Source organism: Cebus imitator, unplaced genomic scaffold (genome assembly GCF_001604975.1).
Source record: "Cebus imitator isolate Cc_AM_T3 unplaced genomic scaffold, Cebus_imitator-1.0 Scaffold95, whole genome shotgun sequence".
NCBI classification, from domain to species: domain Eukaryota; kingdom Metazoa; phylum Chordata; class Mammalia; order Primates; family Cebidae; genus Cebus; species Cebus imitator.
The window spans coordinates 5,540,224-5,553,192 of NW_016107410.1; the positions used below are offsets into that span (position 1 = coordinate 5,540,224).

The 12,969-nt window shown below is 46.7% G+C and overlaps 1 protein-coding gene across 1 annotated transcript in view; it reads right to left on the minus strand.

Annotated features, from left to right (window-relative positions):
- TMEM163 (transmembrane protein 163) overlaps nt 1–12,969 on the minus strand; it is a 267,814-nt gene that overhangs the window by 43,549 nt on the left and 211,296 nt on the right. Inside the window, exon 5 of the mRNA XM_017536085.1 lies at nt 2,749–2,845. Within this exon, the coding sequence (XP_017391574.1) occupies nt 2,749–2,845 (97 nt within the window). The remainder of the gene's footprint in view (nt 1–2,748; nt 2,846–12,969) is intronic.

Below are 12,969 nucleotides of genomic sequence, written 5' to 3' on the forward strand. Positions count from 1 at the left end.
CAGAGGGGGTCAGGCCCTTCATCCAGGCATGCCCGCCCAGCTGCCATTGACCTGGCGGCCTGGCGACCTGGCCGGTTTCTCCTATTTTTGCTTCAGTGCTGGCTTCTACAGGCAGTTGAGTTTGTGACTCCTAATTGAGATGAAGCATTGTGAATAAATGCACATTTTGGATTACTGCAGGCCAGAGGTTGGGGGCCTGGCTGTCACCTGTTGGCTTCTAGAAACCTCCAGCGGGCAGCAAGGGAACCAGACAACCCAGTATGTAAACAAGGTCAGCCGTCAGCTGGTAGCAATTACCTGGCCCCATGGGCCACTCAGCCAAGGAGGGGGCCTTCCCCTCGGAGACAGGAGCACCTTCGTTAACCACTCTAAGGCCTAAAGGAAACCACCAGCAAAACCATCCTCCATCGCTTCTTCAGAGTGCTGAGGAGATGACCATAGATGGGTGTGAGGTTTAAATCCCACACCCATAACAGATGAGAGGATAAAGGAAATGTAGCATATATGCACAATGGAATACTGCTCTGCCGTAGAAGAGAGTGAAATCCTGTCATGGGCTCCAATACGGATGGAACTGGAAGTCATTACGTTAAGTGAGATAAGCCAGGCACACAAAGACAAGCATCACGTGTTCTCATTCATGTGGTAGCTAGAAAAAGGTGATCTTGTAAAAATAAAAGGTAGAACAGAGGATAACAGGGACTGAGGAGGGGAGGGGGAAAGGACTGATTTGTTAAAGGTACAAAATTACAGCTGGAGAGGAGGAATAAGTTCTCGTGTTCTAAACCATTATAGGATAACTAAACAATAATATGTAAGTTATAATTACATAACACGCATTATATAGCTAGGAGGGGTATTTTGAATGTTCCCAACAGAAATGATAGATGTTTGAGATAATGAATATGCTAACTTGCTAATTACCCTAATCTGATAATTATACATGATATGTATCAAAACATCACTATGTACCCCATCAATATATATTATTGCCAATTTAAAAAGATAAGTGAAATTAATTTTTACAATCCCATACCACAACTGATCAAAGGCGTAGTGGGTATGTGCTCCGTGAGGACAGACACCACCATGGAATCTTCAGCCTCTCTGAACCCCAGGTGAGGCAGGTTCCCCCATTTACACCTGGAGGGGGAATGTGAGCCTGCCAGCTGCTTCCGTTAAGAGTATTTAAGAGTGCTCCCAGTTAAAAGTGGTTCAGCTAACAGGAGAATAACAAGGAGAGCCAATACAAGAGCCGCGAGCACAGCCATCCATTCCCCATCACGTGAGCCCTGCTGGAAATTAATTTTTAATGCCTAAATAAATGAATGTGTCAACTGGCATAGCGCAGAAAATCCCCACCAACAAACATTTCTCAGAGTTGCGGTGTATTTCCAATGCCTGTAAAATGCAAAGACGTCATCTGAGACATCTAGCATGTATAATCACACTTGGTGCCCTCATACCTTACCCAAGGTTCAGATTCTGACTGAATGAAATGCAGGCTAACAAGTCTGATGGAGAAGGAGGATGTGAGAGTACCATATGCCAGGCAGCCAGGGAGGCTGGTAAGTAGGAGATGAAGAGCACAGGACTGTCATAAACAGTAATATTTGCTTGAGCTATCTCTGCTTCGGAAAGAGACTAAATCCCACAAACAGGTACATTCCTATCCCCGTATCCATCTTTCCTCCCTGTCACTGAGACATTACAGAATAAGCGCTGGCCAATTGCAGTGACAAATAACAGTTAAAATCCTGGTGAATCATTAAAGGGACGACTCCAGTCGTTTCCAAGGGAGTGGGGAACACAACTTAGAGCAGCCACTTTCATGCCTCCACTAAATGCGGGAGAATGTCCCACTTCATTTTCGTCTTCCCCATAAAGACACACATACACACACATACATGCAACACGTCACTTCAACAAGGATTAGCATCTTTTTTCAAAAGTAAAATTAAGGGTCTAATCATTTTGGCCTTATATCAGATGGTGCGTGTAGCCAAGCTCACATCAAATCACATCCTAAGAGAAGAGACCAGATTTTGCATTCAGATTTCCATTGCAACTTGTATGCAGGGAATTACTGTAACGGCAACATCTTCATCTCCTGGTAACCAAATCAGCTGCCTGCCATGAAGACTGCATGATGGGAGGCTGTAAAAATATTTCTTTTCTCAGCACTCATAAGGGGAGGAGGGGGAGGAATCAGAGTGCCGGTAATGACTCTCACCCAGAGGACAAAGCAATCAAAGACACATTTTAATATGAATTTGTGTCCTCCATTTCCAATATCCCAATGTCAATTGTGCCAGAAAACCTAATGTGAATAGACTTATGTATTGAGCTGAGATACGAAGGAGAAAAAATAATTCTTAATACAACATTCATTGAATGAACACAGAACGACAGATGCAGGCAACACAGATTGGATCACTCTGCTTCACAAAAATAACCCAATTTCTCTTTACCCCACCCCCCCAAAAAAATCTAGCTTTAAAAATAGTGCAAAGACCTGAGGAGAGGCACACAGAGCCCAGTCCTAGCTCACCTATCTGGAGTCTCTTCACCTTGCCCCGTGTTTCTTTCTGCCAGGTCATTTACCTTCCTGCAACGAGTTCTTCCGGCCCCACAAATGTTGTCTGTTCCCTCTCAATGTGCCAACTCCCCCCAGGAACCCGGTGATGAGAGGCAGCCCGGGGGCTGGCACTGGAGGGAAGGACTGTAAAGGAACAAGAAGGACCTTACCACTTCTGGGAGCAGCCTAGTTGAGAGGTCATGGATGGCTTTGACCACTATACATATGGATGACAGAAGGAATATCACCCCCAAGATGACACAGGCTCTGCAAAAAACAAAACATTGAGAATCTTAACCAGGAGAACTCCACACTGCTGAAGAGTCCGCACAATTGACAATGACAAAGACACAATCTGGGAATGAACTCAGCTGTAACTTGCCACACCCCCAGGGTGACCACCCACAGTCCAAGGATTGACACTAAGTCACCTCTAGGAGAATACAGTTCAGTTTGATCACCAAAGTCAACCTCAGGGAAAAGAAGTTACCATCCTACAGAACCTCATAGCACCCCATGGATGCTGGCGTGGAAGGGTCTTCAAGGCCATGCAATCTTGCTCGCTTGCCTGGCAAATGTGATGCTTCATTCCTGCTCCAACAGGAAGGTACACGGTTTAACAGCAGAGTGAAGGCTCTGGCATAAGACATGCCACGCTCTACCATTTATCTAACTTGTTGTGTGATCTTGATTTATTGTCTCTCTTAGCCTTCATTTCCTCACCTTTCAAATGGAAATATCTTCCCTACCTACAAAGCATAAAATGGGAAGCCACTACTGTTAGCTTAAGCAAAGGGAAGTGAACTCTGCCTCTTTTAGGTATGACGTGATAGACACCTTTGCATTTTCCCAATGAGGAAAAGGAGAAATGATTTGGTAATGACAAGACAGGAGCTGATGGTAAGACAGAGAAACTCTGAACGGCAGAAATGAGGGGTAAGAAGGGACACAGTCAACCGAGCCGCTTAGCGTAGGGGCAGGAGTGGGTTCGCGTGAGGCCAAGGTGAAGCAAGAGGACACAGCTGGGGGCGTGGCGTGGGGACTGGCAAAGAAGTCGATGGGACTCAGGACACAGAAAAAGACGTGACAACCCAGGCACAACAAATCTCAGGATGGAAAAACGAAGAGTGATGGAAAATGAAGGTACGCATGAGGGAATGATACCATTACAAGGGTTAAAATATCAAATGAAAATGAAGAGGGAGAGGAAAGAGAAAAGACACGAGAGTGACTACAGTGAGGTTTAGAGCATTCGGGTCCCAGCTTGATGCCTCCACCATTTGGCAGCCTCCTCAGCTCTCTTGTCCCAACTATCAAACAAAACCACGTTTCACTATCCACCTTGGAGCCCCTTCTCTGGACTAACAGCCCAGCCCCAGATTGCTCACCTAACTTTGAGGTGGCATCTACTTCTAATCCCAGGAAGCCTGTGGACAGACCCCCTCCTCCACAGTTAGGAGTGAGGAGGAAAAGCAGGTAAGCGAGGCTGTTTGGAGTCCACTCAGTCAGCTTCTAAGTCATACACTGATGTAGGTTTTATACTTCAAAAGCAAAGACACAAAGAAGGAATCATTGCAGGTTGGAGCAAAACACAAAGAACGGAGATGGAAGGAGAAGGAGTGAATGGGTTAGGATATAGCAGAGACTGGATCGAATGAATATATGCATGGATGATGGAAGGAGTGTCACCCCCAAGGGACACAGGCTCCGCAAAAAAAAAAAAAAAAAAAAAAAAAAAAAAAAAAAAAAAAAAAAAAAAAAAAAAAAAAAAGGCAACATTGAGGATCTTAACTGGGAGAACTCCACCCTGCTGAAGAATCCACACAATTGACAGTGACAAGGACACAGCCTAGGAATGGACACAACTGTAACTTGCCACACCGTCAGGGTGACCACCACTAGACCAAGGCTTGACAGTTAAGTCACCTCTAGGAGAATACAGTTCAGGGTTTGATCACCAAAGTCAACAAGGGAAAGATGTCGCCATCCCACAGAGCCTACATGGATGCTGTGAGCAATGTGGCCCCATGATCCACCAGGGGCAGAAAAGATAATCCAGGCAGTAAGCAGCTGCTATTGTAGCTAATGTGCTGCCTATGTGTGACAGTGTGCCTAGGCTGGGAACCACAGTCCTAACACTGGAATCAGGGACAAATGGGGCCATGATAGAGTCCTGGAGGAACAAGGTACACCTTAAATGACTACATACTGGAGCAAGGGCAGGATTCCTAGGGCTTGGGGATCATCACTCCCAAAGCAATTGCCTCCTCCTCCTGTTTGGAAGACAGTTCTGGGCCAGCTGTGTTAGGGACCTGAAGCAGCCATTCCTCCCTGTGAGCACGTGTGCCGTGAGAGGTCCCATGACAGGAGAAGACCCTAAAATCAGGATAGGCCTCCGAGGTAAGTTTTGCAATGTGGTTCTTCCCTCCATTCACAGAACTCCTGAGAGCGACTCACAGAGACTCACTCTTTGATTAAGCCTTTCAGGTAAATTCAGTCATCAACTCAGCACTTCCCAGCACTGACTGCACACTGCACTCACCTAGGGAATTCCCTTTTTTTTTTTTTTTAGGTTGCCTAGACACCATTCCAGTTCAATTTTATCAGAATTTCCAGGGGTGAACTTGTTTAAAAGCTCCCCAGGCAATGCTCGTGTGCACAGGGCTAAGAATGACTGGCCTAGAGCCAGGTGGGGTCCTGTCCCTAGGAAGCTTCCACTGTGGGACAAAAGCACAGGACTCCCTGGAACAGAGGCCGAGATGGAAGCGACATCCAAGCTGGGGAGGAAGGAAGGGGTCTTGCGGGACTTAACAGGCCTTGTAGTACATTTGTTTGTCAACCAGCTTTCCCTCCCCGAAAATCAAGTAGGGCAGCAACAACTTGCGTGCTACACTCTACAGGCAATCTGTCACCACATCCCCAAGGGAGCTTCTATCTCCATACTCCTCTGCGGGAAGGAAGGAACAAATGCCTTCTTCATTCGGACAGAGAACCGTGGTGATAATGCAGTAATTAGCTCTCACCAGATCACTGCATCCATGCCTCCATCACACACAAAAGGCGGACGTGGAATCTGTTTACATTTACCCAAGGAGATGAGTGTGAACAATGCAAGGGCCTCGTACATCATTTATTGCTTACCTCCCTTTACTCCAAATTACACCATAAATTCTGTAAGGGCGAGAACTACATAGCATGTAGCAGATGCTCTGCACACAGTAGAGTGGATCAAACATCAAAAGATTCATCCCTGACTGATCTGTAAGTTTCCCTCCATGGAGTCTGAGGAGGCATCAACCATTTGTCACTGGGGATGGAGGAGGAAAGAGACTCCCAACCCTTCAGTCACATGCCCGTGGAATAGCCCACGAGGTAAGGCAACTGTGAAATATAATGAAAATCAAAAGAAATTCTTGATTTGGTTTATTAAAGTTGAAATTCACAGAACTGTCATCCTAGTTTCTTCACCAATATACCTACGGATATGCTCCAAAATCTTTCAAAAACCCATTCACATTTTTTAATGTATTGCGAATTCAAAACCCACAGTTGCCCCTCCTTCGACGCTGCTGGGAGCCCGTGTGGCACAGTGGCTGCAACAGCCCAAAGCAGCTATTATTGGCAGCGGGCACGGTGCTCTTTTTTAAACTTTTATTAATATTTATTGTGTTTACACAGCAGCTTTCTCCTCCAGCACTCAGAGCACCACACATCGGCTCATCAGTCCCCTGGAGGCCACTCACCAGACCCACGTTTTTGTTCTTCTGCTATTTTATGGATGGGGGTGGGGAGCGAGGTGTTTTATAAACACAAGTGGTTAGAAATGGAAGAGTGAAGGATTGGTCAGCTTGCCTAAGGTCACTCAAGGAGTTTGTGAAGTGCACCTAGAAACAGAACCCCATTCAACTGCCTCCCTCCCAGCAGCCAGCCCTGGTCAACCGTCCAGCCACACACACACGCACACACATGCACATACACACACACACACACACACGCTCTGGGCAGCCGCATCACGTGCTCGCACCACCACTGCCCTGGGACTAGTGGTCTCCAGGATGCTGTGAAGATCTGAGTCAGGAGTAAACAGTGCAAATACAACTGCTTCTGCATCTGCAAGTATGAGCTGCTTCCAGGCTTGGGGGACCAGAGATGGGTGGGGAGCAAAGGGCAGTTGTTCCATCAGCATTCCATGGCCCCAACCCGGAAAGTCCAGACTGGCCAGTAACAAGGGCATTGAGGAGCCAGGTCACCAAAAAGAATATGGACTCCTCCCTCCTGCCACAACTCTGGGGGAGAACTTCATGGATCAGAAAAAGGCAAATGAGCTGCACCCCTTCAGCATAATTCCCCAGTCAACCCAGACTGAAACCAAATTTAAATTTCCACGGGTCAGTGGTTGTCACAGTATGGTCCACAAATCAGCAGCATCTAGCCACTTAAGAACTTGGTGGAAATGCAAATTCTGAGAGAATCCATCCCTGACCTACTCAATCAGCAACTCTGGGGATGTGGCCCAGCGAGCTATGGTTTAATAAGCCCTTCAGGTGATTCTGATGTACCCTCGAGTTTAAGAACCACTGAATAGGCCGCCTGTGGTGGCTCACACCTGTAATTCCAGCACTATGGGAGGCTCAGGCAGGAGAACTGCTTGAGGCCAGGAGTTTGAGACTAGCCTAGGAAATAGAGACCCCATCTTCACAAAAAGACAAATTAGCTAGGCATGGTGGTGTGCGCCTGCAGTCCCAGCTACTCAGGAGTCTGAGGATTGCTTAAGCCCAGGGGTTGTGGCTGTGGTAAGCCATGATTGTGCCACTGTACTCCAGTCTGGGTAATACAGAGACTCTCTCTCTCTCACTCTCTCACTCACACACACACACACACACACACACACACACACGCTGAATGAAGACACATTTAATGTCTGAAAGGAAGCAATGATTAACAAGCCACTTCAAATAAATGATTAAAGGTAGTTAAGGCCTCCTTTTTTTTTTCTATTCTGCTAGAGGCTAACTGCACAGTGCTGTAAATCTCTAGAAGCATCGGCTTTTCATTTTGAAATTATAAGGACAAAACCTACTGACAGACACTCATAAGCAAAATGATGTCAGATGGCAAGTTTGGTTCCTTGTCAATTGTAGGTTGAAAGGCCTGTGGCTCATGTTAATAAAGCCTGAGTCCCACTCTACCAATTCCAGGTCAGTTCCCATCGGATCAAAAAAGCCAAACAGGAGAAGCTTCTCCAGTCACCCTCTACTTTACCACAGACCTAAACACAAGTAGCCCTGGTGGTTAACCAATTCGGCCCACAGTTTAATGTGAAGTTGTTTTATTTATCATCTTTCACTCTGGTCTCCAGAGCATTTGTAATCTGAGACAGTGCTCAAATGTGAAGCAAATAATGAAAAATAAAAGCCAAGTGGTGTGAGCATACAACACGGTCCTTCTGGCTGCACAGTTCCTAATGTCGGTTTTCTCCAGCTAAGCCCTCTTTCTCCCCGTGTGTTCTGACATTTCAAACAAAGCCACAGATGAAGATCATCTTGCAGGCAGGATAAAAGGAGAAAGTGAGCAAGGTATGGCTGTGAGCCACTCTCTCCTTTCTATCAAGGAGAAGCCAAACCGGCACCATTTGGGTAAGACTCCACCCCTCCCTCAATCCGTCACCATCAATGCGTTCCTCCCGTCCTTCTGGAACTCCCCTACTTCCCTTCATGTCTGTGCCCATCTTCACCTCATTCCTTCCCCCAACTCTCCTGAGCTCCAGACCCTCATCCCCTCTCTCCAACCATTTCCCATCTCTACGCTCTATCTTCATCTACCTGCTGTGTTTGTGGAGGAGGGAGCGAGATTGACTTGGACCAGGGACAGTCACTCAAACCACAGCTCTCCAGGAAAGCATTACCTACCCTCTCCACAGGAAGAGCCTCCACTTCTTCAAATTGCAACCATTAAAACCTCTCCTTCCTCAACAAATGACCTTTGGTTTCTATCTGTAATAATACACAAGCTGAACAGAACCTGACCACCTGAAATCCCACTTAGATAGGGCTTTCTTTCTGGCATCTACTTTAGGACAAAAGTCAACATGAGGAATTTGTTAAACAATTAGTCTCTCCAGAGCAGAACAGACCCAAAGTATTTTCTGCAATGATGGATGCTACTCTATGTGGTAGCCACTCTCCATAGATATCTATTGAGTATTGTAAATGTGGTTACTGTAACTGAAGAAATAAAATTTTAATTTATTTTAATTAAAAATTGGCCAGGCATGGTGGCTCACGCCTGTAATCCCAGCAATTTGGGAAGCTGAGGCGGGCAGATCATGAGGTCAGAAGTTCAAGACCAGTCTGTCCAATATGGTGAAACCCCATCTCTACTAAAAAATACAAAAATTAGCCGGGCGTGGTAGCATGTGACTGTCATCCCAGCTACTTGGGAGACTGAGACAGGACAATTGCTTGAACCTGGGAGGTGGAGGTTGCAGTGAACCAAAATCGTGCCACTGCACTCCAGCCTGGACAACAGAGTGAGACTTCATCTCAAAAAAAAAAAAAAAAATGGCCACGTGTAGTCAGTGACTACCATACTGGACAGTGCAGCTCTAAGGGTTGGGCTGAAAATACACAGGCTCACCAACGGAGCTGAAGGCCAAGCCACTCCTCAAGATGGGATCAATTTATGTGGGCTCACAGGGACTGCTCTAGGAAACTTTATGTAGGCACATCATGCCTTTGGTACCTCCCACCAATCACTGCACCATTCCCTTCCCTCCAGTGAACCCGCCAAGCCCCCAGGTCTACATGCCAGTCTCACTCTTGTTCTCATCCAACGTCAGCCTATCTCCAGCCACAGCAACTGCTCCACCAGGGTATCTGCATTTTAGAAAGGGACTTGAAAATTCAGTCCTTCACATTTTAAGTTCTAGAGACCAAGCCCTGAGGCTAAGGCAAACAAAATCTATACCCAGCCTCCAGAGAGCATGAATCTAGGACAGGAAACACGGAAATCACTAAAGGACAGTTCATCACTTGTGAATGTGAAAATGGGCAATGGACAAGGAACAAAATGAAGAAAGAACTTAGAGTGATAAAACACAACGTCGGGGGACGGAACAGGAAGAAAAGATGGCTCCGGAATGTGGCATCTTTGCTGGGTATAGAATTGACAGGAATCATAAAATGGAGAAATGAGAAGGCTTTGGAAGTTACTCCAGACAGAGGAAGCTTCATGGAAAAAAGCATGAAGACACAGCACTGTGGGGCCCTATTTCAGGGGAATTTCAAAGTGGAGATGCTGTTACTGGAGCATTCGGCCCCAGGGGATAACAACGCAAGGGCCACAAAGAAAGGCCTGTGTGTCCTGGAAGCTCCCTCAAGATGGCGGGCGCGTCATCCATGATACACACAATAGATCTTAGATGGCACACAAACACCTGTTGTATTCAGTAGTTATATATTTTAATGTACCTTAGAAAAAAAATGATCACTCCATGATTGCAAAGATATTGTTGCTTAGAACAAAATGAATATGATTCTATTTAGATAAATATTAAATACATAAAAGGATAGGCAGTACACAGATAGGGCAGAATCATCAAGTTGGAACACACAGGTCTGAGGTTGAGGAAACCTTTGTGGTGACAGGAAGTTGCTGCAGGACTTTAAGCAAAGGAGACCCATGATGTGATCAGGGCTTTGCAGAGGCCTTCCTGACTGCGGCTGGGGTTGCGAGGGTTGAAGGGAAGAGAACTAGAGGGAGGAAAATAGCCTGGAAGGCAATGTCAGTGGCCATGAAGGCAAACTGATGACTCTACACACAGGTCATGACAGCTGACAAGAATCAAGATGGAAAGAAACCAAGAAGATGGAACTGGCAGAACTCGGTGACTTACAGGACACAGGCAGAGGAAGAGAAGGGTGCAAAGACAATCCCAATTTTGAGACTGGGCACAAGGAAGAGGTGGTGGCATATCCAACAGGCAGTGAGGAGCTGGTAGTGAGTCTGTTTGGGGCTTGCCAAGCTTAAGGAAGGTCTGGACACTGAGATACACTGATCTGTGCCCAAGAGGCATCTTCCCGGCCTGGGGTCCCAGGGCCATTTTCCTGGGGCTTCCAGGTCTCACATTTCCAGGGTGGAGGGGAATGGATATAATGAAAGGAACAGAAAACATCTCATTTAAAAGTTGCCAAATCCTACCCAATATCTCTGCTTCCAATATACACTGCAAGGGGAATGCATGTGGAGACTCTCAGCCCAAGCTCTTTCAATTAATCAGCAAAACACTAACTGATGCTTGTGTTCTAGGGCAAGGATTTGGCATAAACAGGACAGATCAATTGCCTGCTCTAGTGGAGCTCACATGGGGAGAGGCAATGAACACGTAAACAAGTAAGTACATTATATATAAAAACAAAGCAGAAAAAAAGGGGAGAATAAGGCCAGAGGGTGTTACTTTATATCCAGTACTCACCCTTCCTCTAATGAGGGTACATCTGGCCAAAGACCTACCAGATGAAGAGTCCGCTCTGCAGCCACCTGGGGACAAGCACTCAGGACAGGGGGAACAGTGAGTGCAAAGGTTCCTGGCAAGAGGGAACCCAGCACACTGGACCCATGGTGATGAGGCCAGCACGGCTGGAACCCAGGGGCCTCGCCATTCCGATAAGGACTTGTGTTTTTCCACTAAGGATGACAGGGAACCACTGGAGGACTGCACAGCGAAATGACGTGACCTGACTCACATTCAAAGAGGATCACTCTGGCTGCTCTTTTGAGAAAAGACCAAAGAGGGACATGGGTGGAAGCGGGGAGACCAGGGAAGGCACCTGCAGGGATGCTGGAAGAGGTGACGCTAGAACAGGGCGGGAGAAGCGGCAGCGTGGGGAGCACGTGTCCTACAGCCTCCCATGAGATCCAAGGCAGACTGGCTGGTATTCAATGCGTTCCCACTGCTGAGGGAATGAGGGAACCAGTGGCTTTTTTGAAAGATTTCAAAGGTCCTATCAGGGCAAACCTGCTTCTCAGGAGAATATGGACATCTACAAACCTTGCTACTTTAGCCAACTGATTGTTTCAAGTAAACCATGCAAGTATTTTCAATGTCAGGGCAATTAGGTGCACCAATTTCAATTTTTTCTTAAGTATCAGCTGAATGCACAACTGCTTGTCTATGCATGGAACATATCCAGGTAGGGACCCAAAGAGAGTGACAACAGATTTTGCTGAACACATACGGGAAATAGAGGCCTGCTTTAGGAGAAAACATTCCTAGAGAAGCTGATCGTGGCTTTTGTAGTTGTGTGTGTGTGCAGATACAGCCTATGAAACATGGAGAAACACAATGCCAATAGGCAGACTGAGGGAAACACTGGCTGAAGGTCTACCATTTGCAAAGAAACCTGCTGTGCATTAGCTGCAAGGACAAAACATGGTCCTTTTCCTCAAAGAGTAGAGAAAGGGAGCACTTAAATCACACACAAATATTCCTAGAGGGCCGAGCGCAGTGTCTCATGCTTGTGATCTCAGCACTTTGGGAGGCCAAGGTGAGTGGATCACCTGAGGTCAGGAGTTTGAGACCAGCCTGGCCAACATGGTGAAACCCCATTGCTAATAAAAATACAAAAATTAGCCAGGCATGCTGGTGCACACCTATAATCCCAGCTACTTGGGAGGCAGAGGCATGAGAATAGCTTGAACCCGGGAGGTGGAGGTTGCTGTGAGCTAAGATTGCACCCCTGTACTCTAGCATGGGTGACACAGCAAGCCTCTGTCTAAAAAAAAAAAAAAATTCCTAGATAAGCTGAGAATTGAGCTGACTTTGAACAAACCAAATAACTTTGATAAAGAGGAGTGAAAAGTATGTTCTGGGGAAAGGGAAGGCAAGTCCAAAGGCAAGCCAGAATTCCTTCATCCCACACATTTCCACGGCACACCTGCCTATGTCAGACACTAGTCTAGGGAATGAGCCACGCAGGTACAGGGGGAAGAAGCTTCAGGCTCCGAGGTGGAACCCTCCTAACTCCAAGGGGATTGAGAAAGGGGGAATGGTGAAGGCAGATCATGTAAGGTCTTAGAGCTACTGTCAGGATTTAGGCATTTACGAGATGGGAAGCCACAGGGCACTCAAACTGGGAAACAACATGATGTGGTGTGTTTTAACAGGACCACTGCCCACCAAGAGCAGAAACAGGGAGAGCACTGTGCAGGCTGTGGTGATATCCAGGCCAGGTGAGGGCATGGAAAACGTCACAGATATCCAGGCCAGGTGCAGGTGTGTCAAATGATGTCATGGATATCCAGGCCAGGTGCGGGTGTGTCCAATAATGTCATGGATATCCAGGCCAGGTGCGAGCGTGTCAAATGATATCATGGATATCCAGGCCAGGTGC